Consider the following 24,815-nt stretch of genomic DNA (forward strand, 5'->3'; position numbering starts at 1 on the left):
ATGAGATCTTTTTGATGGAGGACAGCTTAGACTGCTCTAGACACACAGTCCAAAAAGCCCTGGCCTTGGGCAGGCCCCTCAGCAATTAGCTGAGGGCTGTGGCCACTTGGCTTTCTGCTGCGTTCAGACTTTATCAAGGGGGTGGGGAGTGAGAGTCATAGGGTGTGGCCCCCAGCCCACAGGACCAGCTCCCAGACCTACTGGAAAGCCTGGTTCCTAAGGGTCCCAGGGTCAAAGATGGGCCGGGGTCTTTCCAAGTCTGTGAGGTGCCTCTGTGCATCTGGGTTCAGAGGCTCCTGTTACAAGCCCCTCCCCAACCCCTTTCACCCCTGAGGCAGAGCCTGGCATCTTTGCACCGAAAGGCAAAAGGCCGGGACTCAGAGGAAGAAATAGGCAAGATATGTACTCATTTATTCATTCCTCTAGCAGACATTTATTGAGCAACTGCTGGGAGCTAGAATCAGGCCCTTGTTCACCTGGATCTCAGTCTAGTGCTAGACTGATAAACGGGCAATGACAACACGAGGGAAACACAAGTTTCCACTTGCTGTGGAAACCCAGAGCAAGTACCAAGCCCAGGGGGCTTCCTGGAGGAGGTGCTAAGTCTTAGGAAGAAAAGAAGGAGGTGTTCTTTAGAGAACTGCTCGTATAGAAAGACCCCCCCACATTGGCATGGTGTCTACAAGGAGAGGGTACGGGGGGCGGTGTCTCTTTAGCATGGCATTCAGGCTGGGAGCCCTGTGGTTCCATCTGTCTCTTCTGTCCCCGTCTTGCCATTTCCAAGCAGTGCACAAAGACCTCTGGACTGTAATGATTTGTGTCTATCCCACTTAGCAGCCTGGTAGGTCCCAGAACCCCAGCTCTGGGTCTCCTATATTACATTTCCACCTCGGGCCTGCAGTAAGGATGGGTGGGTGCTCAATGATGCTGCTCCTAGTAGCCTCCCTCCCCTTTGCCTCCCTCCCCGGAGGCTGAGCTGTGTGTTCCCTCCTTTGTGCTCCCACAACACTTTGTGCGTAAGTCAGAACTCATGTCCGTACAGCACTTTCAGTTGGCAAAGCACTTTTACATATGTTGTGTTTGATGCTCACAAGTGTAAAATGTGTCATAATTATCATCGTCAATCAGTCAGCACCTGCCAAGAGGCAGCATAGCATGGTGTTAATTTAAGCGTGTGGGCTCCACAGCTGGAAGGCTTGGGTTCCAGTCCAGTCTCTACCACTTACCGGCTGTGTGACCTTGAACAAGTTGCTTAACCTCTCTGTGCTTCAATGTCCCCATTTGTAAGATAGCAGTAACATACTTCACAGGAGCACCGAGAGGCTACCTGCGGAGTAAGAAGAACACTGCTGATTACACACACAGGGTTGCCTCAATAGCCGTCATCTCATCTCTTTTATAGATAAGGACACAGAAGGTCAAGGTCAACATCACCTGGTGTCCTGTGGTTTTTATCTCTAAGTCTTTAGACTTCAAATCTTGTGTTTTGGGATTACCTTCCCACCCTCCCACCCCCAATCTCCCTTGTCACCCTGTCTCCTAATTTATCTGTTTACGCATCTGTCCTTCTGGATCGGGGCTCCTCCAGGGCAGGAGCCTGTATTAGCCTTGTGCTGTCCACTTGGGCCCGGAATAGCACATAGCTGCTGGGGAACACTCAAACCCTGTGTTGAAGGGATGACGCGCTCCATGTGCCAGGCATCCTGTGCAGTCCTTCCAGATGGATTATCTCATCTGAGCCTCTAGACCACTCTCTGAGGTAGTTACCAATTCTACAACCGTAATGAGGTACAATAAAATACATGGGTCAGTTTTGATATATGTACATACCCAGGGAACTCATCATCACCAGCCACACTGACCAACATTCCCATCACCATTAAGACATTCCCAGGCCTCTTTGAAATCCTTCCCTCCCTCCAGTTATAGACTTATTTCTAGTTTATAGGGGAGGAAACCAAGGTCTGGAGAGGTTAGGCTTCCCAGAGACACCTGACCAGCAAGTGGCCACACCAGGATCTGAACCAAGGTGACCTGCCCGCAGCCTGCCTTGTGGCCACTGTGCCATGCTGCCTGGGCAGTAATGGGTACAGGTGGGTACTCGAGGCTGCTTGTAAAGAGGCCCACCTGGGAAGTCCCCCCTCCTCTGTGCCACCTTTGCTCAGGTCCAAGAAGATGGCTTATGAAGAGACAGCCGCTGTCCCTGTCTCAGTGACTGAGGCATGAGGAGCAAGCTGGCACCCCAGAGGTTATGTCTGGGTACCAAGGGCAGAAGACACAGACAGTACAAGGGGACCAGATAAAGGTGTCCTACAGCCAGAAGCCAGGCGATGCAGTGAGCCTGCGGGTCCCGTGGTGGGTGCTGGGCTGGGCGGGCATGCGTGTGACTCTGTGACTGTGACCGTGTGACTGGCTGCGGAAGGCAGGGGCCGCAGCCGCTGTCGGAGCTGGGGGTGGAAGGCGTTAACTGTGTGAATGCTGGCGTGGGTGTGTGTGTGGGGGGCCGGGCCTCAAACCCGGGGGCTGAGGTAGGTAGTAAACATCAGGATGACTGTAGGATTGTGATGGCGGCCCTGCAAGGATGCTGCAGGGTTGAGGGGGTTTGTGTGACTTTGCAGTTCAACAAATTCAAATTCAGCCAATGCTGGCAGTGCCTGTTGTGTGCCAGGCAACCAGCTAGGAGGCGGAGACATAAACCCCGCTTTTCTGCTGAATGGTACTGGCGGCAGGGGTCTGTGTGGTCACCTTGTGGCTGGGTGCTGTCTGCCCTTTCCCGCCCTTTTAGGTCCTCCCAAGAACCCTATCCTGCTTTGAGGCTGGATGGAAGAGCACAGAAAGGAAGTGACTTGGCCAAGGTGACCCAGCTCCTCAGCACCAGGGCAGGATGGGATCCAAGCTGCCCAGCCTGAGTCCTTCACAGCTAGACCATGCCCCTGTTGGGGTGCAAGCGCTGTCCTGGGGCTGCAGGCTTGGACTCCTGGCGGTGGCCCTGGAGACAACTCCCCAACCACGTGGGCTAGAAATCAGGCCACGGTCACTGTGCTAAGGGGCGGGGCGCTAGGTCGCCCCTAGTTCTCCCCTCCCCAGGGCCAGATCCTGGACTGGGGGTGCTGCCGGGCTCTTAGAGACCCCTGCGCGCCCCGCCCCCGCCTCAGGCCCTCCCGGAGCTCCCCCCCCCCCCCTTCCCGGTGCTGACTCCCGGCCAGAAGAGGAAAGGCAGTCTCCACCCACCTCTAGCGCTCTCCCTTCTCCTTTATAAAGGCCGGAACAGCTGAAAGGGTGGCAACTTCTCCTCCTGCCGCCGGGAGCAGCCCGCCTGTCTCCCCGCGCACCCGCAGCCTCCCCCGCTGCCTCCCTGAGGGCTCCCCTCCGGCCGCCAGCGCCCATCTTTCATTCCCGAGATAGAGATATTTTGCGCACACACACAGACACACACGCGCAAAAAAGGGAAAGGAAAAAAAAAAGGCCCACCCTCCAGCCTCGTTGCAAAGAGAAGCCGGAGCAGCCGCAGCTCACAGCCCGCAGAGGACGCCCGGAGCGCCGAGCGCGCGGACTGACGGACCGACGGACTCGCGCCGCGTCCACCTGTCTGCCGCGCCCGGCACTGCGCGCAGCGGGCACGCCGCGAGCGCGGAGCAGCCGTGCCCGCCGCCCGGGCCCCGCGCCAAGGCGCACACGCTCCGGCCCCCCCACCCGGCCCGGGCGGGAGTTTGCACCTCTCCCCGCCCGGGGACTCGGGCCGCCGCTGCAAAGCCAACTTTGGAAAAAGTTTTTTTGGGGAGACTTTGGCCTTGAGGTGCCCAGCTCTGCACTTTCCGACTTCGGGGGCCTTTCCAGAAAATGTTGCAAAAAAGCTAAGCCGGCGGGCAGAGGAAAACGCCTCTAGTCGGCGAGTGAAGACGAACCATCGACTGCCGTGTTCTTTTTCCTCTTGGAGGTTGGAGTCCCCTGGGCGCCCCCACACGGCTAGACGCCTCGGCTGGTTCGCGACGCAGACCCCTGGCCGTGGATGCTCGCTCGGGCTCGGGATCCGCCCAGGTAGCGGCCTCGGACCCTGGTCCCGCGCTCAGGCCCTCCCCAGCCCCTCAACGACGGAGCCGGGGCCGGGGGCGGCGGCGCCCGGGGGCCATGCGGGTGAGCCGCGGCGGCGGCTGCAGCGGCCTGAGCGCCTGAGCGCCGCAGACCCGAGCCGAGCCCACCTCCCTCCCCAGCCCCCGCCCCCCACCCTGGCCGCGGGGGCGGCGCGCTCGGTCCACGCGTCCGGGGCCCCGCGGGGCCGGGCCCGGAGTCGGCATGAATCGCTGCTGGGCGCTCTTCCTGTCTCTCTGCTGCTACCTGCGTCTGGTCAGCGCCGAGGTGAGTTGCGACGGCGGCCGGGGCTGGTCGGCTTCATTCATTACCTCCCCCTCCCCCCCCGCCACCCCCTCCCCTCCCTGCAGTGAACTTTGGACCCTTGCAGCCCACGGGCCTAGCGCCGGGCGCTAGGTGACCTCCGAGGGCTGGGACGCGAGGTCCGGGAGGTGCCGGGCTGTGCGGGGAGGGGGCGGGGGTAGCTTTCTTTCCCAGGGCCGATCCTGGATCTCTGGCCCTTTCGGCGTCGGGGGAGGGTGTGTGTGGCCCCGTCCCCCACCCCTCAGGAGCCCCGAGGGAGAGAGGGTGGGGGTGGTGCCGAGGGCGCAAAAGGCTGCGCGTTCTCCGAGCCCACTTTGGTTCCAGCTTAGGTTCTGTCCAGGACCCGGCTTGCGCGGGAGGTGCGCGCTCGCGCACCGGTGGCAGCCACGCCACCCTTCCGCGGGGGGTTGCCTCCCCACCCCGGCTGGGGCTCCGGGTCGGGACGGGCGCCCTCGGGCCAGCGCAGGGCATGCCCGGCCCTAGAGCGCAGTCCGGCAGCAGCTTGCGTCTTGGGGGCGGTGGGTGCCGAGAGCGCGGGCGGGCGAGCGATCGAGGTGGGGAGAGGTTTGGGGCACTCGGGAATTGGGGAGGAGTGCGGCTTTTAAGGAATCCAGCCCTCGGGGCGGTGTGTGCCCCAGGCCCCGCCAAACCTGCGCCCGCGCCCTGCGAGAGGGAGCGCCTCTCTCCCCCGCTTGCAGGGTGCGGAGCGCGCCTGTAAAAGCGTAGCTGCAAGGCAGGTGGGGTGTAGAAACGTCTGCGGGAGCTCTCAGGTCGGATCGGTGCCCCCACCCCTCCCAGCCACACGTAGCAGTGAGTTGGCAAGTCCACCCGGAATCCAGGTGGGAAAGGGGGCGGGGCAGGGAGGAAGCGCGAGGTGGAGGGGAGGGAGTGCGGCGGGGAGCGCGGCGAGCCTGGGTCCCGTCCCGCCTCCGCTCGGCCGCGGCCGGAGCCCGCACCTCGCCGGCGCCCGAGGAGGGCCGGCCCCTCCTGGCGTCTAACGAGGCGCAGGAAGGCGGCGGCGGCGGCGGCGGCGGCGGCGAAGGGGTTAAGGTGAAGGGCTCCGCGGCCGCGGCCAGACCTTGGGCCGCCGCCAGCGCAGGTTGTTTTGACCACAGAGGAGCCGTCGCCGTCTCCTTTTGTTCTCGGGGCTCCTCGAGGGCCGCCGGCCGCCCGCCCTGGGGCCCCGCCCTTCCGCGGCCAACCCCCCGCGGTCCGCACCCGGGAGGGAGGCCGCAGGGCTCGGCCCGGCAGCCTGCAGGCCCCTCCCGACGCCCCCTCCTCTCCGGTCTGCAGCCCCCGGCCGCGGCCAGCTGTTGGGGAGGGGGGCGCCGGCCGGCCCCAGCTGCCGCCTCGTCGCGCCGCGCCGCGCCTCGCCTCGCCTCGCCGCGGGGCCTGGGGGCCGGGCCCGGTGCCAGGGCGTCCTGGGAACGGCGGCGCCCCCGCCGCTGCTCTCCGCAGCCCACCCCGCCCGGCCCCCGGACTCGCTCACTCACCCCACGCATGCACACTCTTGGCCGGAGGCGATGCTGCGCTCCGGCGGGCGGGCGCGCAGAGCGACGGGCACGCACTACCGCGGCCGGGTCGCGCGCCCGCCGCCGCCACGCCCGTGCACACGCGGGGCACACGCGCGCGCACCGCACACACACGTACGCCTGGTCCCCGAACACGCGGCCTGAACACACGTGCGCGCACACCCACGCACGCACACAGGCACGCACGGCTCCTCTACACCCAGCCCCGGGGGCCCACCCCCGCGCAACAGGTGGGCGCACCGTGGGTCCTGGAGCCTCGTCACCGTCACCCGCGTAGTGGCCGCGGTTCCTTGCTGGGCCCTAGGAGGGAGGGCAAACAGGGACCCTCCCATCAGATCCCCGCGTCGCAGCACCCACTGTTTTTTGCTTGCTCGGGTCAGCTTGCCTCCCCTCAAACAGTAAACAACCCTCTGAAATTGCTTTTTTGCCGACCACCCCCAGGAGGCGGAAAATAGTGTTGATGCGCCTGGGGGGCGCTGCGGTCCAGAGCATTTCTCCCTCCAATCGGCCCTTCTTTGAGCCTCCAAGACTGGAGGACCCACGCCGCTGAGGGGGCTCCCACCTGGCTGTTCAGCCTCCTCCTTGCTGCTACCAGCATGTTCTGGAGAGGCTGGGTGACAGCTGGGTGAGGCTCTCCGGGGCTTGTCCTCCCCATTTCCGCCTTCCTCCAGCACCTCCTCCTCCTTCCCCACAACTCCATGGGTATGTGTGTTTGGGGGCACGCTATGGCACAGAAGCCGGTGCCTCTCTCCTTACTGTAATCACAGGGTCCTGGAACACAAGGCCCTCGGGAACCCACAATTGTGTGGTGCTTTGCACTTTCTGAAAGAAGCACTTTTCATGCTAAGCCTATGTCTGTCTCATGCTCTCATGAGGCTCTGGGGAGGGTGGGGGAGGAGACATAAAGGGGAAACCCATCCACATGGGGGTCAGTCGAGGAAGGAAGACTCCAGGAGAGCTTGCTGCTGGTCATGGCCTTGGAGCTGGCCTTGTCTCTGGCATCAGCCTCAGGTAGAGGCCTTAGCAGCTGGGAGGGAGGGGTGGGAGCTCTGATGGGGAGCCCAGCAGTGGGTCCGCCAGGCCTAGGAGGTCCCATCTCCATCAGCTGAGCTGGCTTCCGGGGAGGGTAACTCCCACTGTCATGTGATGCCTCCCGCCTCAGCACCCTTCTGCCGGGAAGGAGTGAAGGGGGCCTGGCAGCCCTTTACCATCCAGCTTCTTTCTGGTTTGTTAATGGCCTTAGGTGGTGGGGGGCCGACTTGCTGGGTTCCCCCAGCCCTAGAAGCGTCTGCAAGTTTAGGACCCAACAGAATTTACAGGCTCTGGTACAAAACCTAGAAGAGTTGGGGGGAGATTGATTCAGCAAGAGTGGTAGAGAGGTGTTTGCCCTGGGCTTCCTGGGTCCCTCTCAGTCTCTCCTCCCACCTCCCCCTGCCCCCATGTCTCCTCTAGGACAGCTCTTCCATTTTCTGGTTTATTTATTGTCCGGTTTCCCTCACTAGTCTAAACTCCACTAGAGAGTTTGTCTTGGTCATCACTGTCTCCCTCTTAGAGCATTGTCTGGTCCAAGGTGGATAATCTATAAATATTTGGGAAAGGACAGTGGATATGGGGGTTGGGTGGTGTGGGTGGTGGCAAAGAAGGACCAGACATCCGTCTAGCGCTTGCTAAGTGCTTTATAAACGTGTCCTCGAGTAGTCCTCACCCTCAGGGCAATGCAGCCAGGCTCCTCTGCCGTCAGGCAGGCATTCTCATTTGAGCCCTTCCCCCCCATCTTGAGAGACAAGTCTGTCTTTCTTTCCCACATCTTGGGACTTGGGCTGCCAAGATTGGACAGGACAGAGGAAGAAACAGAAGGAAAATCAGACTGCAAAGATTCTGTGTATATTGAGCTGGGCCTCTGTTTCTGCCCCCCCCCCGCCCCCCCCCATGTGACGATCGGATTAGCTCAGAGTTCTCTAACAGCAGAATTCCCCAGCCTCTCTGGAAAATGCAGATTCCCGCTGCACCCCACCACAGTGCTGGGAGTTGGGCCGGCCGGGGATGTGGGGGGTAGGATCGGGGTGGTGGTAGTGGGGGACAGTGACTGTGATGGGCTGCCCTGGCCCCTCTTCCAGCCTTAACAGTTTTTCTGCTCCAGAGAGAGGTGGCCAACCCAGTGTGGGGCTGGGCTAACATTCAGGCGGGGCGGGAGGGCCCAGGAGCAATTGGGAAGGGAAATGCTAGGTGGGAAAGTCTGGTTCTAAATGGCTTCTGTGGTCTGCCCAGAGAAGGTTTCTTCAAAGGGCTTGGCTTTGGCATCGAATCTAAATCAGGCCTGAGACTGTCAGGCAGGCAGGCGCTCCAAGGCCTTGTCGGCTTCTCCCTCCGCCAGCCACAGACAACGCCCCTGGTTGCTTGGGCTGAGCCTGTGTCATCTCCCTCAGCGGAACGGCAGGCCGGCTGGGGAGCATATCTGTGTGTGCAGCTGGGGCCCTGGGGGAGGGTGGGGTCCAAGCCCCTTTGATCTGCCAGCCTGGCTGGGAGCAGGTAATTCACCTGGCCTCACGCTAGCTCGTGCCCTTCCTACCTTCTGCAGCTGGCGCTGGGGGTGGGGCGGGGTGGGGAGGCGGCTGTTTGCCTTGGCTCCCATGGCTGGCTGTGCCCCAGCTGCCTTCTCACCACGCCCTTGCCCTGTCAGGAACCCCAGGCCTGAGATCTGGGGCAGCTGCATGAGGATGCCGTGGCTTTTTCCCTGTGCACCTAAGGAGGGTTCTAGAACCTGTGCCCACGAAACCCGGGCTCCGGGCTGCTCACCCTCCCACACCAGGAGGGGCCTCTGACCCCGAGGAGCAGGTGCCCATGTGAGTCTCCCCTAGGGCACTGCATCCTGGAGCTGACCGCAGGCTGAATCTCCCTATCCCTCACCCACCCCCAGCCCCGGAAGGGACCCGCCAGCCCACACGGCCCCGGGCAGTGCCAGTGGGGGCTAGGGTGCCATTTCCTGGGGCCCAGCACAGGGGATAATGCAAAGCCGCATACTCTCCCAGGGCAGGCAGCTCTCCGCCCACCAATTGTCTTCCTCAAAACTGCCCTGCACTGCTGGCCGTGGGCATGTGTGCTGCTCGCTGCTGCCCTCAAAGGAGCCACCCGAAGGACTGAATTGGCCACAGTGACAGCTCATTAAGTACCCGTTATTTGCTGGCTGCTCTGCGAGGTGCAATTATGCCTCCCAGTAACACCAGTCAGGTGTTCCCAGCCTCATTGAAAAGATAAAGAAGCTAAGGTTGTTACAGCCTTAATCCGAGAGGCCAGGTTTCCTTGGCAGCTGAAGCCCCTCCCTGCTTTTCTGTGTTCGAGCTTCTCAGCCTCTGCACCGTTGACATCTTGGGCCAGATGATTCTTTAGTGTGGAGGGTTGTCCTGTGCATGGTACGATGTTTAGCAGGATCACTGGCCACAGCCTACTAGATGCCAGTAGCGCTCTCTAGTTGTGACCGCCTCAGCCATGGCCAGTGTCCCCTGAGGACCTCCCCAGCCCCTGGTTGAGAACCAATGCTCTGAGACATCTGTTTCCAGAAAGCTCCACAGTGGGCTGGAAGGGGGTGGGGTGTGGCTCTGCTATTGTTGAGGAGACCTGTAGCCCGTTACTTACTTCTCTAAGCCTTTAGCTTCCTCATCTGGAAGATATAGGTAAATAGAGCCAGCTGCTTAGGATTGGTAGTTAGTACAGCATTGAGCTCAGTGCATGGCTCATAGTCAGCACTTACTAAAAGTTAGCTGTGGTATTATTATCAAATCCAGGGGGCTCTTAGTTCTGGACATCCAGTGGCCAAGTTACTAGAAACATGGGCAGGGATGGCCTCTCTGCTTGGAATGAAGTGGACTCTTTAGGAGGCAATTTGCATAGGTGGTGGTGGTGGTGGTGGGGTAACCCAAGTGGTCTTCCTGGTGGAGGAGGTAGAATCATACAGGAGAGAACCTCAGTGAGAAGGGGGATAGTCCTTCATGCATTTTATGAGTGCTTCTTGAGCACCTACTGTGTACTTGGGCTCTTTCCCACCTCCCCAGTCTGTCCTGGGCTCTTCAGCATTCAGCCTGGGAGGGTCTGGATCTGTTTCCATAAAAATCGCCTCTCTTGGGTGGTAGGCTGGGTCTGGGGCATCCACTAGCCCTACTTGGGGTCTGTCCACTCTGCCCCGGCTGGCAGCTGCAGCCACCTCTCCAATGGGCAAAGAGGTCTTGGCATGAGCGCTATATGCCATTTGGTACTGGGCCTTTGGACCCTCTCCTGGGGGGTTAAATTTTATTATTTTTTTTGTAGGGGGTTAATTGAATCATTACTATACAGACAGCCTGGGAGCCCTCACCCTTGGCTTTCCTCTACTGCTTCTCCTACCACCACAGGCAGAATTAGAATTGAATCAAATGTCTTTGACCCCTTGATTCACAGATGAGAGCCAGGACCAGAGAGGGGCAGTGACCAGCCTGGGGTCACGGGGTGGTTAGTAGCAGTACAAGGGTAGAATTTAGTTCCCTGGACTGCCAGTTCTGGGCTTGGCAAAACCCTCAGAGGAAGTAGCCTGCCTTGGTCTTAACTGGGGACCAGCCGCCTGCTTTCTGGTCTGTGGGTAGAGCCCTGTGTCCACATTTGGAGATACCAAAGGCAGGTCTCTCTCTTAGAGTAGGAGGAGGCGGAGCGCGGTAGAGGTAGGGGAGTGAGAGGTAGCTGAGCTGATGGCCTTCTCATGTAGCCCTGGCTCCCCAGCTTTGTAGCCATGGACCCTGAAGGAAAGCCCCCGGTTGCCAGCCAGGCTTACTGCTAGGGCCCCAGCCTTCCCCGCCTGGAGCCTCCCGGCAGCCCTAGACACCACGCAGGATTATAAGCTCCACATTCAAATGAAAGAACTCAGCTCAGGGGTTTCAAGGAATTCGTTTTATTTATATTATATTATATTATATTATATTATATTATATTATATTTATTATTTTATATTATCTTATCTATTCATTAGAGATACAGAGAGAGAGAGGCAGACACAGGGGAGGGAGAAGCAGGCTCCATGCAGGGAGCCCCGTGTGGGACTCGATCCTGGGACTCCAGGATCATGCCCTGAGCTGAAGGCAGGCGCTCAACCGCTGAGCCACCCAGGCGTCCCAAGGAATTGGTTTTATCTTTTTTTTTTTTTAAGATTTTATTTATTTATTCATGATAGACATAGAGAGAGAGAGAGAGAGAGAGAGAGAGAGAGGCAGAGACACAGGCAGAGGGAGAAGCAGGCTCCATACCGGGAGCCCGATGTGGGACTCCAGGATCGCGCCCTGGGCCGAAGGCAGGCACTAAACCACTGAGCCACCCAGGGATCCCCAGGAATGGGTTTTAAAAGTGATCTTACCCACACTCTACCCTGGCTTCAAAGCCGGCCTGGGTGGCCGGAGCCGGATGGAGATGGTGAAACCCCTGGAGGAGGTGTTCCTAGACACCCTGATAACTGTTTGGGGAGTGAGAAACTGGTCCATCACCAAGCTCCTAACAGAGCTTTTGGAGTGAGTCCCCCGGGGCTGGCCACAGGGCAGATGACCCCACCCCATCCCCCACTCCCACCCCTAGTCAGGCCAGGACCTCAGCCTATGCAAAGCCAATCAGAACTCCAGTCCTTGGAGTGTTCTGTGAACTGACTAGAGCAGGAGCTCCTGCTCCCAAATATGGAGAAACTGAGGCACAGAGTTAAATAAGTCAAGTCTGCCAGGACTCCCCACCCAGGGCTCCTTCCACAGGACCGTGCCATCCTGTGTCTGTATGTGCACATGTGTGTGTGTGCATGGGTGTGAGTTTGGACATGAAGCAGCGTCCCATGCATTTCCTTTGTCCTGAGGCACTGGGTGTCCAGATTGGGCGCTCCTTCTCAAGACTTCTGGCATCAGCCCCTCAGGTCTCCTTGGACCATGAGGGACATGGCCGTGACCTTCCTATTGGGCTGCTCTCATGTCATTGTGAGGCCTGTGGTTTCCCTGGAGGAAGCTGGGCTCCGAGTGGGGCCTGTTAAAGCACTTATTAAGTTTCAAGTGTTTTTGGTAACAGGCCAGAGGGGCTCTAAAAATAGGGTTTGGTTGGGCATGGGGCATGGGTAAGCTTTCAGGTTTCATGTCTGTATCTGAGGATTCCCTTCTCTTTTGAGCAAGAGACTAAATAGATTCATTAGTACCTGGAGCCCCTGAGACTGGGCAGCACCTCCAGCATTTAGGAAACACCTCATGTATCCAGGGAGCTGGGAGCACAGGCTCTAACATCAGAAAGCCTTGGCTTTGAATGTAGGTTCTGCTGATCATTGGCTGGAGGACTCTGTTTTCTAATCTGTAAAATGGGAACAATAAGTCTCCAGTGACAAATGCTGGCTATCATTGGCTGTCGGGTGGGGAGGAAAAGCAGAAAGGTGGTTGGAGTCTTCTGGAACCTGTGGTGTGATGTAGGAGACAGAGGTATATAACCCAATCCTTCTCAGAGCAGGGCTCTTGATTGGGGGTGGGGTTGGGCATCTGAGCTGGGTCTTAGAGGCTCCAGCAGGTTCTGGCTCCCAGAACTTTGTGCTTTTGGTCATCTGGCCTGGAATCTGGTCCCTGCCTGTGCCCCCAGCATGACTGTGCATTTGCCCACAGCCGAGAGGCCCCCCCCTGTGGGGGGTTTTCCATGGGAGGGTATGTGTGTGGCGATGAAGAGGGCCATGGCTGGAAAACCCTCAACCCCAGCTCACCTGGCCCCACGGTGTCTGCCTGGCAGGGGGACCCCATTCCCGAGGAGCTCTACGAGATGCTGAGCGACCACTCGATCCGCTCCTTTGATGACCTCCAGCGCCTGCTGCACGGAGCCTCCGTAGGTAAATGGAACCCTTGATCATTGCTCTAGGCCTCCACTGAGTCCTGGGGAACTGGGAGGGGCAGGGCGAGGGGCATCCTCCCTTCCTCGACTTTCAGAAAACTAGAGGCCTGTGACTGTCCTGGGAGGGCTCGGCCACACCTATGCGGGGCAGGGCCGAGAAGGTGGACGGGTTGGTACCTGGGATGTGGGGTGTGGCAGGAGAAGCACCCACATGTGGCTCTGGCTTGGTGCACGGGGTGGGGTGCCAGGAGAAGGAGGGCAGGGAAAAGGTGCCCAGGGCATATGCCACATGTGGATCCAGGTGTGGACTCAGCCAGGGGGGTGGTGCCGAAGGAGCCATCTCCCTGCCTCTCTGGCCGAGGGCCCAGTCTGTAAGGTCTCCTGGGGACACCTGGCCCAGACCAGCGGGCAGCCCTGCCCTAGCCCAAGAGTGCACTCAGCGAATGGGCACGTGCTTGGTGGCACACACGTGGCAGGGCTGGCGGGCTGGGTCGGGAATGTATTTATAAACGCTGTCTTCAGAGCAAATTCCATTCTATTCTAACCTCTGGCCTGTTCCCTAGAGCCCTGGTCAGCACCCCCCCTGCACCCCCAGCTCCCCTTCCCTCTAGGGTTTTGTCTCTTTGTCACTTTGTAATCCTTGCCCAGACTCCTATCTACGGGGGACAGTGTTTCCTGTCTTTGTTTCCTCTCCCCGTTGGGCCCCTGGCTCCCTCTCAAAAGCATTCCCGGGCCCTTTCAAACCCGCCTGTGCCGGGGGCTGGCGAGGCAGGCAGGAGGGGGCCCCAGCTGGGCCCACCTATTGTTCGCTGGGCCCCCCACCCGACGTCTCCCACACCCCCCACCCCATGCCCGACTGGCCAGCCCTGGCCAACACAATGGGGCAACTTCCAAATTTAGCCTTTCTGCAGTTTCTTTCCAAGGCCCTAGGCCCCCACCCTCGGACAGCCCCTACACACCCCGGCTGGGGGTCGGGATTGGGGACAGAGGTTCTCAATAGCGGGCCTGTTTCGAGGCAACCATGTGGCTATTTTTTCCTAATCAACTTAACCTTTCCACAAAGCACATCTTTTCCCCCATCTCCTCTCCACCAGGGACATTCCAGAGATGGCAGGGAGAAAGGAAGGGAGCGAGAGGGACAGACAGACAGGCTGACGCAGGAGCAGTAGGCTGGATGGAAATGCACCAGTTGTAGGACCGGCTCCTCCAAATAGGACCCCTGGGAGCCCACACAGAGGAGGGGGAGCTTTGTGGTTGGCAGGGCCAGGGGGAAGGGGAGACACCTCCCATGGCAGTGGTGGCCACCACCAGAGAGGGATGGATGGCTCCAAGGGGCACCGATGCCACCAAGATGAGGACCTCCCAGGCTGTGGAAAGGAGCTATAGTCTATGACCTGAGGGAGAAACGGACAGTTTAGGGCAGACACCAGGTCAGAGGTTAGAGGGGAGAGGCAAACCCAATGAGACACTGGGAGCTAGAGCAAGACCTGGGCCTGCAAGGCCTTGAGGTACTGGCACCCCCATCCCAGCAGACTGGCTCCCCACCCCCACTGCTCTCCTTCCCTCCTCCCTCTGCCTCAGCTGGGCCATTGTCCGGGGCTCCAGAAGGGCTGTGTCCAGGGCATGCTGGTCCCCCCGGGGATTCTGGGAATTTCTCCATTCAGCACTTCCTATGGGAACGCTGGGCGGAGGGGCACTGGAAACTGGCCTTCCGAGCTCTGGGTCCTTGCCCTGCCCTGGAGGCTGAGGAGGTTCGCTTACAGTAGCAAAAGGGAAGGGTTATTTTTAACTCCTTTGACATGGGTTCTGTCCAAAAATGTGGCTGAAGAGCCCCGAGTGGGGCTGAAGGCCCCCTCGCCAGGGATGCAGTCAGTGCCCCACCACCCCCTGAGCCCCATGGCCACTCTGGGGTTGGAGCTAGGACCCTCAGGTTTACTGGGAGCTGTTCTTTGGAGTAGAGTACCAGTGAGGGGTGAGAGGCCACCTTCCTGCCTGCCCCATATCCCCCTTGGAGCCCCCACTCCACAGTCAGATCAGCCAGTGGTTATCAGAATGCATCTGACTGTGCCTTCTCCTGCAGACGAAGACGGGGCCGAGTTGGACCTGAATTTGACCCGATCCCATTCTGGAGACGAGCTGGAGAGTTTATCCCGAGGGAGAAGGAGCCTAGGTGAGGCTGCAGATGAGAATGGTTGACCCCTCCACAGTGGGAGCCGGACAAGAAGAACTGGGGTGTGCAGCCAGCCCAAGGCTCTGGGCTGCCCCATTCATCACACCCCGAGGACTGAGTTGAACCATGTAGAACAGCAGAACTGGAGGAGTTGAGTCATCATGCCCCATCACCCAACAGTTTCCTAAATACAGCGTTTTTAAACTCATTTGTTCATTCCTTCAACCCTAGAGATAAATATTACTGACCCCATTTTATAGAGTTGGAAACTGGGGCCCAGAGAGGGTAAAGCCATGGCCAGAGTCACACAGCGAGCAAGGGATAGGGCTGGGATCCCGGCAGCTCTTCTCACTTGAACCCAGTGCCATCCTCATGGGCTGTGTGTCTCTTCTATGGCTTAGGGCTGCAGCCTGGGACAGCAGGCAAAGCTTGGCACCTGCCTAGGTCCCATAGAAGCCCTCCCAGGGGAGGCCAGTGACTGCCCTAAGCCCCTCCTCCTCCTCTCTGCCCAGCTGTAGTCCCCAAACACTGTCGACAGTGGCTAGGGGAACATTCAGATAGGAGTTGGTGGTCTGAGTTCAGGTCCTCACTCCAAATTTGGGCAGCGAGTCAAGCCTCAGTGTTTCTGTATGGGAATGACTGCAGAGCCCCAGCCTGGACCGGACACTTGCTGTCTGCTGCTCACATCACTCCTTCCACCTTCAAGTGCAGTATGGGCGCTGTCATCCCCGTGCCACAGATGGGGAGACAGACTTTGAAAGAAGCAAGGATGTAAGAATAGATTACAGTGTAAAAGGGCAACATGAGAGTGGTTACAAAATAATAAGCGAGCGGGAGCCAGGAGCCAGGCAAGGGCACAGATGTGTGAGATCACAGAATGAACTTGAGGGCTGGCCGAAGAACACGGACATTCGTGCCAGGCCAGCACTCCCTGAATGACCTCACTCTATCCTTGCAGCAGTTCTGGGGTGTAGATCTCATGGGGAAACTGAGGCTGAGGGCACCTCAGCAAGCCATCCCAATCCCACAGCTGATAACAGCCAGGGTGCGCCATCGCCCCCCACCCGGGGTGGGGGGAGTGGTGGGGGTTGAAGGAAGTGGGACCCCGCTGGGCATTTCTGGGGGAGAGCAGTCCCCGAGGTGTCCCGCTGGGTGGACCCTCCCGACCATGGTCCCCCTCTTCCTTCAGGGTCCCCGACGGTCGCCGAGCCGGCCATGATCGCTGAGTGCAAGACCCGCACCGAGGTGTTCGAGATCTCACGGCGCCTCATAGACCGCACCAACGCCAACTTCCTGGTGTGGCCGCCGTGCGTGGAGGTGCAGCGCTGCTCCGGCTGCTGCAACAACCGCAACGTGCAGTGCCGGCCCACGCAGGTGCAGCTGCGGCCCGTTCAGGTGCGCAGGGCGCCGCCGGCCCGCTGGCCCTGGCTGGGGGCTGCGGTGAGGGGGTCTGGGGGTGGGGGGCTCCAGCCTCCATAGGGGCGGAGAGGCATGCCTTGGGGCGGGGGGCTCTGTCCAGGTAGGGCCGCGGCAGGCGGCTCTTGGGACAGGTGTGCCGAGGCCACCTGTGAGCCCTCCAGGCCACCCAGGCTGCTGTACCCAGAAGCCGCAGGCAACCCCCCTCCCCCAACGCCTGGCAGGGTGGGGTGTAGGACATTATGTGAAGGGTGCTGTCTCCTTTCTCAGGGATAAAATCCCCAAATATTCCTTGAAGAGAGCTGTCTGCAAGCATTTATCAGACACTCAGAATGTTCTGGGCTGCTTGGTTTTCCTCCAAACCTGTTCAGAAGCCTTGCTGTGTCCTTAACGAGGAGGGTGCAGAGACCCTCCAGGCAACAGGCACAGCAAATGCTGGGGAAGCCCCCAGCGAGGGTCAGAAAGCTGAATCCTGCCTGCTTTCTGGAAGCATCGGGTATGCACTCTGACTCAAGGCACATTCTAGAATAGAGGCGGCCCTGGGGAGCTCTGGGTCTCATGCTGGGCCAGGCCGGGCCAGAGAAGCCTCAGCTGCCTTCTGATTCATGTGGAAAAGCCCCTTGGGTCAGCCTCGCCTCCACACTGACTCAGGCGGGGCAGAGCTGCTGGGCAGCGAGCTCACCTAGGGCTCAGCCCTGGCTGGTGAGCCCCACTCTTGCCAACAGCTCCACCTGTTTTGCCACACTCCCCTCCCTGAGGTCAGCTGTGGCTTTGCCCCGTGCCCACCACCTCCATCCCAGGCCTGGGCCCGGTGCCCAAGATCACAAGTGTCACTCTCTCCTGCACCACCCACTGTCATGGTATCTCCTGTCCCCTGCGCTTCCAGCTCTGTGGATGGACACCTGACAGCTGACCTCCCCCTTCCCGCCTCCCTCCTGGATAAAGCCTCCCCCCACTTCCTTCTAGACAACCATCTCCCGCCTCTGCCATAGTCCCTGACCTTGGCTGGCGCTCCGGGAATGAGGACACCACAGGCCCTACGCACAACCCGGAAATGCCTTTCTCCCTCTCTGGGAGCTCCGAGGGGGCTGCGGCCAAGCTGGAGGCCAGGTCGGGAGGGCTTGTTTTGATGGAAAAGCTACGAGAAGGGCAGAGGGCAAGGTCCTGCCATTGTTTAGGCCAATGTCGCTGTCCACTCCCGGCTTTCGAGGAAAGAGCCCTGCAGGGGACACTGGGGTGGGAAGAGCAGGCGGGCGGGCTCCCTCAGCCCCTGCTTGTGTGGTCTTACAGAGGCACTTGGATGGTTCTGTCCTCCAGGTGAGAAAAATCGAGATTGTACGGAAGAAGCCAACCTTTAAGAAGGCCACGGTGACCCTGGAGGACCACCTGGCGTGCAAGTGTGAGACAGTGGTGGCTGCTCGACCCGTGACCCGAACCCCGGGGAGTTCCCAAGACCTGCGAGGTAACCGCTGGTCCAGGGTCTGTCTCTGAATTGCTTAGCTGGGCAGCTCCCTTCCCTTGTGGCAGCTGTGGGGGAAATTGGATCAGGCTTGCCCTTGGTTAAGTTCATCTGAAGCTTTCTGTCTCACTGAGAATAATCCAGATTCCTCCCCTGCCTGCGAGGCTTTACATAAAGGCTTTAGCCCCTGATTGGTCTTCCAGCCTTGCTGCCAGCCATTCCCCCTCATTTATGCCACCCCAACCAGCCCGACCTCCTCAAGTGTCCAAATATGTGTCTGCCTCAGGGCCTTTGCATAAGCTGCTTTCTATCTGAAATTCACTTCTCTCAACTCTTCAGAAAGCTACTTGTCTTCATTTGGGTCTCAGCTCAGAAGTCACCTCCTCCTAGAGGTCTGCCCTGACTACCTTGTCCAGTGCAACTCCCATCCCCATCTTGCTACCAAAGCCCCCTACTTTGTCGAACAAGTACATGAAATGGTGAGACAAGAGGACACTCCATGGATATTATCTTCAGATATTTGACAACTCGTCCTGGGAATGAGAAATCAAACTAATTCCCTGTGGTCTTCAGGGGGGTTAGGACCAGGGGGGAAAAGCCACTGGAGGGAGATTTTAACTCCATATACCAAAAGCTGTTCATCAGCCAGGGGGCCAAGAGGGAATTATATGCCTTGTGTGGTAGTGAGCTTCCTGTCCTTGAAGATGTGTAGGTAGAGCCTGGGCAACCCTGCAGCAGTGATGGACAGACAGAGTTCAAGCATCGGTTGGCTGATTGGAACCAGAGTTCCATTTTTCTCTTTTAGAGTTCACAAAGTCACAATTTCTGGGGCGTGGTTTGACCTGAGTCAAAAGGGACCCCAAAAATGATCTGATGCAATTGCCGGGTCCACTTTTTACAGAGGAGGTGCATGAGGCTCAGAGAGGCTGAGGTCTTGCCCAAGGTCACACAGCCAGTCCCAGGCAGGGGTACAGATAGAGTCTCGGTATCCTGAAGTCCTGCTCCTGGCCCTTCCCTCACCCAGACGGCAGTCGCTGGCTCTTACCTGCCTTGTCATTTTCTTTTCTTTTTTTTTAAAAGATTTTATTTATCTATTCATGAGAGACACACACAGAGAGAGAGGCAGAGACACAGGTAAAAGGAGAAGCAGGCTCCATGCAGGGAACCCGATGTGGGACTCGATCCCGGGCCTCCAGGATCCACTGAGCCACCCGGGCTGCCTTTTCTTTTCTTTTCTTTTCTTTTCTTTTCTTTTCTTTTCTTTTCTTTTCTTTTCTTTTCTTTTCTTTTCTTTTCTTTTCTTTTCTTTTCTTTCTTTTCTTTTTTCTTTTCTTTCTTTCTTTTTTTTTTTTTAAGAATTTTACTTTGTTAGAGCTAGCTTTTCTTTTCTTTCTTTTCTTTTCTTTTCTTTTCTTTTTTCTTTTCTTTCTTTCTTTTTTTTTTTTAAAGAATTTTACATTGTTAGAGCTAGAATGATCCAGAGAGATGACCTCACAAGTCAGTGGTTCAGTGTCATTGAAGAGCTGCTAGAGCAGAGAGAGCTTAATGGACTTAATGAAGGTGGCACAGTGGCAAAGTCTAGCCCAGAAGCCAGGTCTTGTACTGTCTAGTTCTGTGTTCTTTAGGCCGTCCTGCTGCCTTTTCTCCCTCGAATGTTTATAGTAAGGATCAAGAATTTAAAAAAAATTTTTTTTAAAGATTTTATTTTTAAGTGATCTCTACACCCAACATGGGGCTCGAACTCACAACCCTGAGATCGAGAGTCTCATGTTCTGCCAACTGAGCCAGCCAGGTGCCCCAAGGATCAACACTTATTAAGTTAGTATGATTAGAGGAGCATTAAAAAAAAAATCATGAAAAAGAAAAAAAAATCATGTATTGATTTTCAATAACTTTCTGGTGGTAGAGAACAGAACATCCTAGAAGCAGGCTTGTCTCAGCCTCTTCATCCTGTTCTGAGAGCAGAGCTGAAGCATGGATGCCCTGGGAAGGTCGACAATTCGACAGCTCCAAACTGACCTGTTGTAATTGACATGATGGGTGCCTGGGAGGCTCAGTGGTTGAGCGTCTGCCTTTGACTCGGGTCAGGATCCCCGGGTCCCGGGATCGAGTCCCACATCAGGCTCCCCACAGGGAGCCTGTTTCTCCCTCTGCCTGTGTCTCTGCCTCTCTCTGTATGTCTCTCATGAATAAATAAAATAAAATCTTTAAAAAATTGTATAAAAAAAGTTAACATGAGACAACGTGGAATAATCGAATAGCATGGAATAGTAATAATAATTAACACAGATTTCTAGTCAGGACAGATATTCTTCTTTATGTTTAAGACAGGGTTCTTTTATGTGCTTTTGCTTCATGTGATTTTCCAAGCAGATTTTGGAAGGCATGGTCAACTGATTAATATGTAGATTACATAAAGGCTTGCCACGTCAGCTCAGCCATTTGGCCCTGCATGACAGTCCCGCGGGCAGCTATCCACAGCCCGGCTAATAAGGCTTGCTCCTGTGGCCTCTGTGATGCCAGTGTCAGACCTCCTGGGCTCGAGACTCTGCTCTGTCACTCATGAGCTGCATGAGGACCTTGAGCTTTCCCAGGCTTTGTGCAGCCTGGGGTCCTGCTGATGACCCCTTCTCTGGAGCCCAAACTGCGGGCCCTTTAGTGGCCCTTCTAGGTGTCCTCCCTTGAGGGAGATCTGAGACCTGCCTGCGTCCTTACACTGCCCGTTTGCAGAGATGAGCTAACTGCCCCATGGGAGCTTATGTCTGTAAGGTGGGAAGTCAGCATTGGCCCCAAAGAGCTGAGGGGGCCAGGGCAGGCTCCCAGGGCGAGCTGGGCCTTGAGCTTGGCAGAGAGAGCTTTCATGGCCAGGATGTCCACCTGGGAGCTCAGGAGGAAGAGACCTAAGTGGTAACCTTGACTGAGGCTCACGAGCACTGTGATGTACAGGCCAGTGGTTGGAAGTATGGACTCCAGAGGCCGACTCCTAGGTTCAAGGTCCAGTCTCTCTGCCTCAGTTTCCTTATCTGTTAAATGTAGATACTTGTACCTGCTATGAGAATAAAGGAGCTTAGAACGATTCCAGGTGTAACGGAAGCGCTAGCCAAGGGTTTCTGGCTGTTTCCATGTGTTATCATCTAACCCGAGGTCCAGGGCTGTTGCTGGCTCAGTTTTAACGATACAGAAATGGAGGCACAGAGAGTTTATATGACTTGCCCCAAAGCACCCCACTAACACCTGGGAGAGCCCAACTTTGAACCCCGGGGGGTCTGGCCCACAGTTTGAGCTCTGGCCCGTCCACTGAACTGCTCCTTGGAGTGGCGAGGGTCGGGCGATGACAGGCACGGGGACGGGGGGCCTCGCCCCACGGTGAAAGTGTGTGGTTCCGTGGGTCCAGCCCCTGCCCAGTGCTCCCCCATCGCAGGATGGCAGGGGGCTGAGAGGCTGGCAGGAGGAAACCTCGACAGGAGGGCCAGGGAGGAAATACGAAAGTGAGTAAGAGGAGCTCCCGTCTGCTGATCACTTCTTAGTCTGATCTTTGGCGTAAGACAACACGATTTTATCCTCTTCCTTGATTCATGGGGGGACTGGGCTCCGCCTGGCGGTTCTGCCCGTGTCTCCTGGGGTCACCGTCCATGGGCTGCGGGGGCTGCTGGGCCCTGGTCCCTCTCCTGCCATCCACGTCGTCTCCTCCCCACGTGGCTTCCCTGGAGGAGTAGCTAGACTTCTCCTGCACGGGGCTCCCCAAAGCAAAGTGGGAGGAGCTGCCAAGCCGCTGCCTTCTTTTTTAAAGATTGATTGATTGATTTTTAAGAAGATTTTATTTATTCATGAGAGACACAGAGAGAGGCAGAGACACAGGCAGAGGGAGAAGCAGGCTCCCTGTGGGGAGCCCGATGTGGACCCCGGGATCATGGCCTGAGCCAAAGGCCGATGCTCAACCACTGAGCCATCCAAGTGCCCTTTGAAGTTTTACTTGAGAGAGAGAGAGAGAGAGAGAGAACATCAGCAAGGGGAGGGGCAGAGGGAGAGGGAGAGAGAATCTCAAGCAGACTCCCTGCTGAACGCAGAGCCTGATGCAGGGCTCGATCCCAGGACCCCAAGATCATGACCTAAGCTGAAATCAAGAGTCGGCCGCTCAACTGAATGAGCCACCCAGGCGCTCTAAGAGCTGCCAACCCTTCTTAAGGGTTTTGCCTGGAACTGGCACAGCACCACTCTGCCTCATTTTATTGGTTAACAGATCCGAGTCCACGCCAGGCTCAAGGGGAATGGAAATCAGGAAGGTCGGTGGGGTAAGGCCAAGGAACTTAGAGCCAGAGTGAATCTACTCCCCTGTGTGTACGCTGGTAGACTGCCATTTGTTCATCTTACCAGTCCTACAGGGTAGGCAGTCTTATCCCCCGCATTTCACAAATGGGGAAACTGAGGCACAGAGTGGTTCAATAATGGTCCCTAAGGCATGTGCAGCTGGTAAGCAGTGGAGTTGGGATTTGCACCCCAGGAGGGCTGGCTCAGACTCCCACCCCTTCTTTCAGCCCAGGAGGTCTGGAGAGGTCTCCGGCAGGTGTTGGTGGAGAGCGATACACCCTTTCTGGAGGCTGCCCACCTGCTGACAAGACCTTTCTTTCTCTCAAGCAGCCAAGACACCCCAAACTCGGGTGACCATTCGGACAGTGCGAGTCCGCCGGCCCCCCAAGGGGAAGCACCGGAAGTTCAAGCACACACATGACAAGAAGGCACTGAAGGAGACCCTCGGAGCCTAGGGGCATCTGGAGGAGATTGAGGGCAGGTGAGGCCTGAGGGGGACCCTGAGGCCCAGGCCCCTGGTGTTTCTTCTCCCTGGCTTGTGGCCTGGGCCATGAAGGGGCTGGGGACAGGTGATCCCACAAACACAGAATCCGGGCTCTAAGCCTGGATCCCCTCCCACCCAGTTTCAACTGAATTTTCCCATGGAGTGGGCAGGTGTGAGGGGCTTTGGGGACCCCAGTCCAGCTGTGTCACAGCATGCCCTAAGAGAATGGGAAATCAAACCCTCAACTTCCCCAGCCCTGAGCGATGATGGAAATTGGCTCCCCGACCCTGGCAAGGGAGGTGTGTGAGCATGGGATGGAGCCCCTGGGCTGTGTCTGACCCCCTGTGTCCCCTCTGCTTGCCCAACAGGGTTATTTAATATGGTATTTGCTGTATCGCCCCCATGGGGTCCTTGGAGTGATAATATTGTTCCCCTCGTCCGTCTGTCTCGATGCCTGATTCGGACGGCCAATGGTGCTTCCCCTCTTCCGCGCGTCCATCCGCCCACCAGCGGGTCCCCTCACTGGCCGCCAGCACCTTGCCCAGAAGCTCGAGAAGGAAACGGAGGACCCGAACTCCACTGCTGGCTTCCTCCGCTGACCCCAAGGATCTGGGATAGATGCTCAAGAGAGACCCACAGGCTCGCTGCTCCCCAGCTCCCGGCTCGGGTCCCACCTGAGTACCGTGGGCTGGCCCAAAGCCTTGCAGGTGGCCACGAGGCCCTCGAGGCATGGAGGGCCTGCCTGGACCCGGGACCCCAGGCCAGCTCCGAAGGGACACCTGCAGATGGGCCAGGTGGCTGAGACCACGGGGAGGGGAGTGCAGACTGGAGAGAAGCCCTCCCACAGCGCCCAGGCCCAGAAACTTCTCCCCGGTCCCGTCCACTCACAGTGGCTTCCTTTCATTTATGAAATCTCTGAAGACGTGGACTCCTCTGGGTGGGCGTGGCCCCAGCACCAGGCAGCCAGGTGCCCCCGCAGGTGGGTTAGAGATGAAGTTTGCTCTGGAGCCGCCGTGGATGGTGACCTGGGCATTCACTGCCTCCTTTCACTCCCCCCACCCCCGACCTTCACTTCCTCTGTTTTTTTCTCTCTACCTCCACCCTGTATCTTCCTCTTGTCCTGGCCCTCAGTCTGCTCCACCGAGGGACTCTTGGACTCCATTCTGAGGCCATGAATAACCCCACTCATGCTCCGTTAGGCAGAAGACCCGGGGTCAGGGCAGCACGGGGGCTGCCCATCCTATCCCAACCCAGCCAAGACTGCCATGTAGGTTTGTGCAGGCTGCACACTGCACAAGGGCCCTGCCTACAGGGATCATTGTTCATACCATAGAACGTGGCCAATTTGTGTATTTATTAGGACAGTTTTCTGGCAGATGGAGAAAACCTGTCTGGAGAAAGGGATCCTTTTCCTAACTGACAGCAAGGCTCTGTGTGGACCAGCTGCGCCCTGACTTAACCAGTGGCTTGGAGTGGTCGGATGGGAGCGAGCCCATGTTGGGTGGGGAGGCAACACTATTGTCCAGCTGGCCTCCGTGTTCCTGGGTCCCCAGCTCAAGCGGTTCCCCTTCCAGGCAGGTGTGAAAAACCCAGGAGAAAGTCTCCAAGGGAGGGGGTAGCTCCTGCTTTCCCCTACACACTCCCCCCCCCCCATATTAGATTCTTTTGATTTCCACTTCTGGTGGCTTCTTCCAGGAAACCAGCTCATGGTCTGGGAGTGGGGGAGAAAAGAGAAATGATCCCCAGGTCTCCCTGGGGTGGGGTCTGAGCTCCCACCTTCCCCCCCACCTTCTACTGCACTTTCCTCCCTACCCCACGTCCAAAATCTGCTTCCTTCAGTTTGTAAAGTCGGTGATTATATTTTTGGGGGCTTTCCTTTTATTTTTTAAATGTAAATTTATTTATATTCCGTATTTAAAGTTGTAAAAAAAAAAAGATAACCACAAAACAAAACCAAGTGAATCCACCGGAGTTCTGTCTGTTGGCCTCGTGCGTGACAGTTACACTTCCCTTATTGGCAGGATTTACCCACAGCCTATTATGTGTTCCCCTGGCTCTGGGAAGTTCAGGCACATGCTCATGTACATGCTCACACGTGTGTGCATACACATGTGGGCCCCTGTCGGGGGGTGGGTAAGAGCCATACAGCCTGTCCTATAAATCTTGGTCCTGCAGCAGCTCCTCACACCAGACCACAGG

General features: G+C 57.5%; 1 protein-coding gene, 1 long non-coding RNA gene and 1 other non-coding gene across 13 annotated transcripts in view; 1 reads left to right on the forward strand and 2 right to left on the reverse strand.

Moving 5' to 3' along the window:
• LOC140642816 (uncharacterized) overlaps positions 1-5,999 on the reverse strand; it is a 26,550-nt gene extending 20,551 nt beyond the window's left edge. For all 8 annotated transcript variants that reach the window (XR_012039212.1, XR_012039218.1, XR_012039211.1 and 5 more), the window contains exons 1-2: positions 5,886-5,999; positions 1,227-1,327 (exon numbers count right to left, since the gene is read on the reverse strand). This is a non-coding gene — a long non-coding RNA (uncharacterized lncRNA). The remainder of the gene's footprint in view (positions 1-1,226; positions 1,328-5,885) is intronic.
• Positions 3,261-24,582, forward strand: PDGFB (platelet derived growth factor subunit B). Of its 4 annotated transcripts, none has more exons than XM_072843913.1 (7): positions 3,261-4,356; positions 12,681-12,777; positions 14,860-14,949; positions 16,139-16,344; positions 17,656-17,827; positions 22,460-22,613; positions 22,985-24,582. In XM_072843913.1, exons 1-6 carry the CDS (start codon positions 4,294-4,296, stop codon positions 22,585-22,587), a joined length of 756 nt encoding a protein of 251 aa, XP_072700014.1. In that variant the 5' UTR covers positions 3,261-4,293; the 3' UTR covers positions 22,588-22,613; positions 22,985-24,582. The 4 variants fall into 4 exon arrangements, with proteins under 4 accessions (XP_072700014.1, XP_072700015.1, XP_072700016.1 ...); XM_072843914.1 differs by having other exon boundaries at positions 3,268-4,356; positions 17,683-17,827; XM_072843915.1 differs by having other exon boundaries at positions 3,271-4,356; positions 17,683-17,827; positions 22,463-22,613.
• TRNAE-CUC (transfer RNA glutamic acid (anticodon CUC)) lies at positions 19,546-19,618 on the reverse strand. The gene has a single exon. It is a non-coding gene; the product is annotated as a tRNA-Glu (tRNA).
• Positions 24,583-24,815: the final 233 nt, after the last annotated feature.

The sequence above is a fragment of the Canis lupus genome, chromosome 11 (genome assembly GCF_048164855.1).
Source record: "Canis lupus baileyi chromosome 11, mCanLup2.hap1, whole genome shotgun sequence".
NCBI classification, from domain to species: Eukaryota; Metazoa; Chordata; class Mammalia; order Carnivora; family Canidae; genus Canis; species Canis lupus.

Excerpts from the sequence above, each read along its gene's own strand:
- PDGFB (XM_072843912.1), top strand. The coding sequence starts at position 6,795 with ATGAGGCTCTGGGGAGGGTGGGGGAGGAGACATAAAGGGGAAACCCAT. Across the intron at positions 14,950-16,138 it reads CCGAGGGAGAAGGAGCCTAG|GGTCCCCGACGGTCGCCGAG; the intron begins GTGAGGCTGCAG and ends CTCTTCCTTCAG. Across the intron at positions 17,828-22,462 it reads GAGTTCCCAAGACCTGCGAG|CCAAGACACCCCAAACTCGG; the intron begins GTAACCGCTGGT and ends TCTCTCAAGCAG.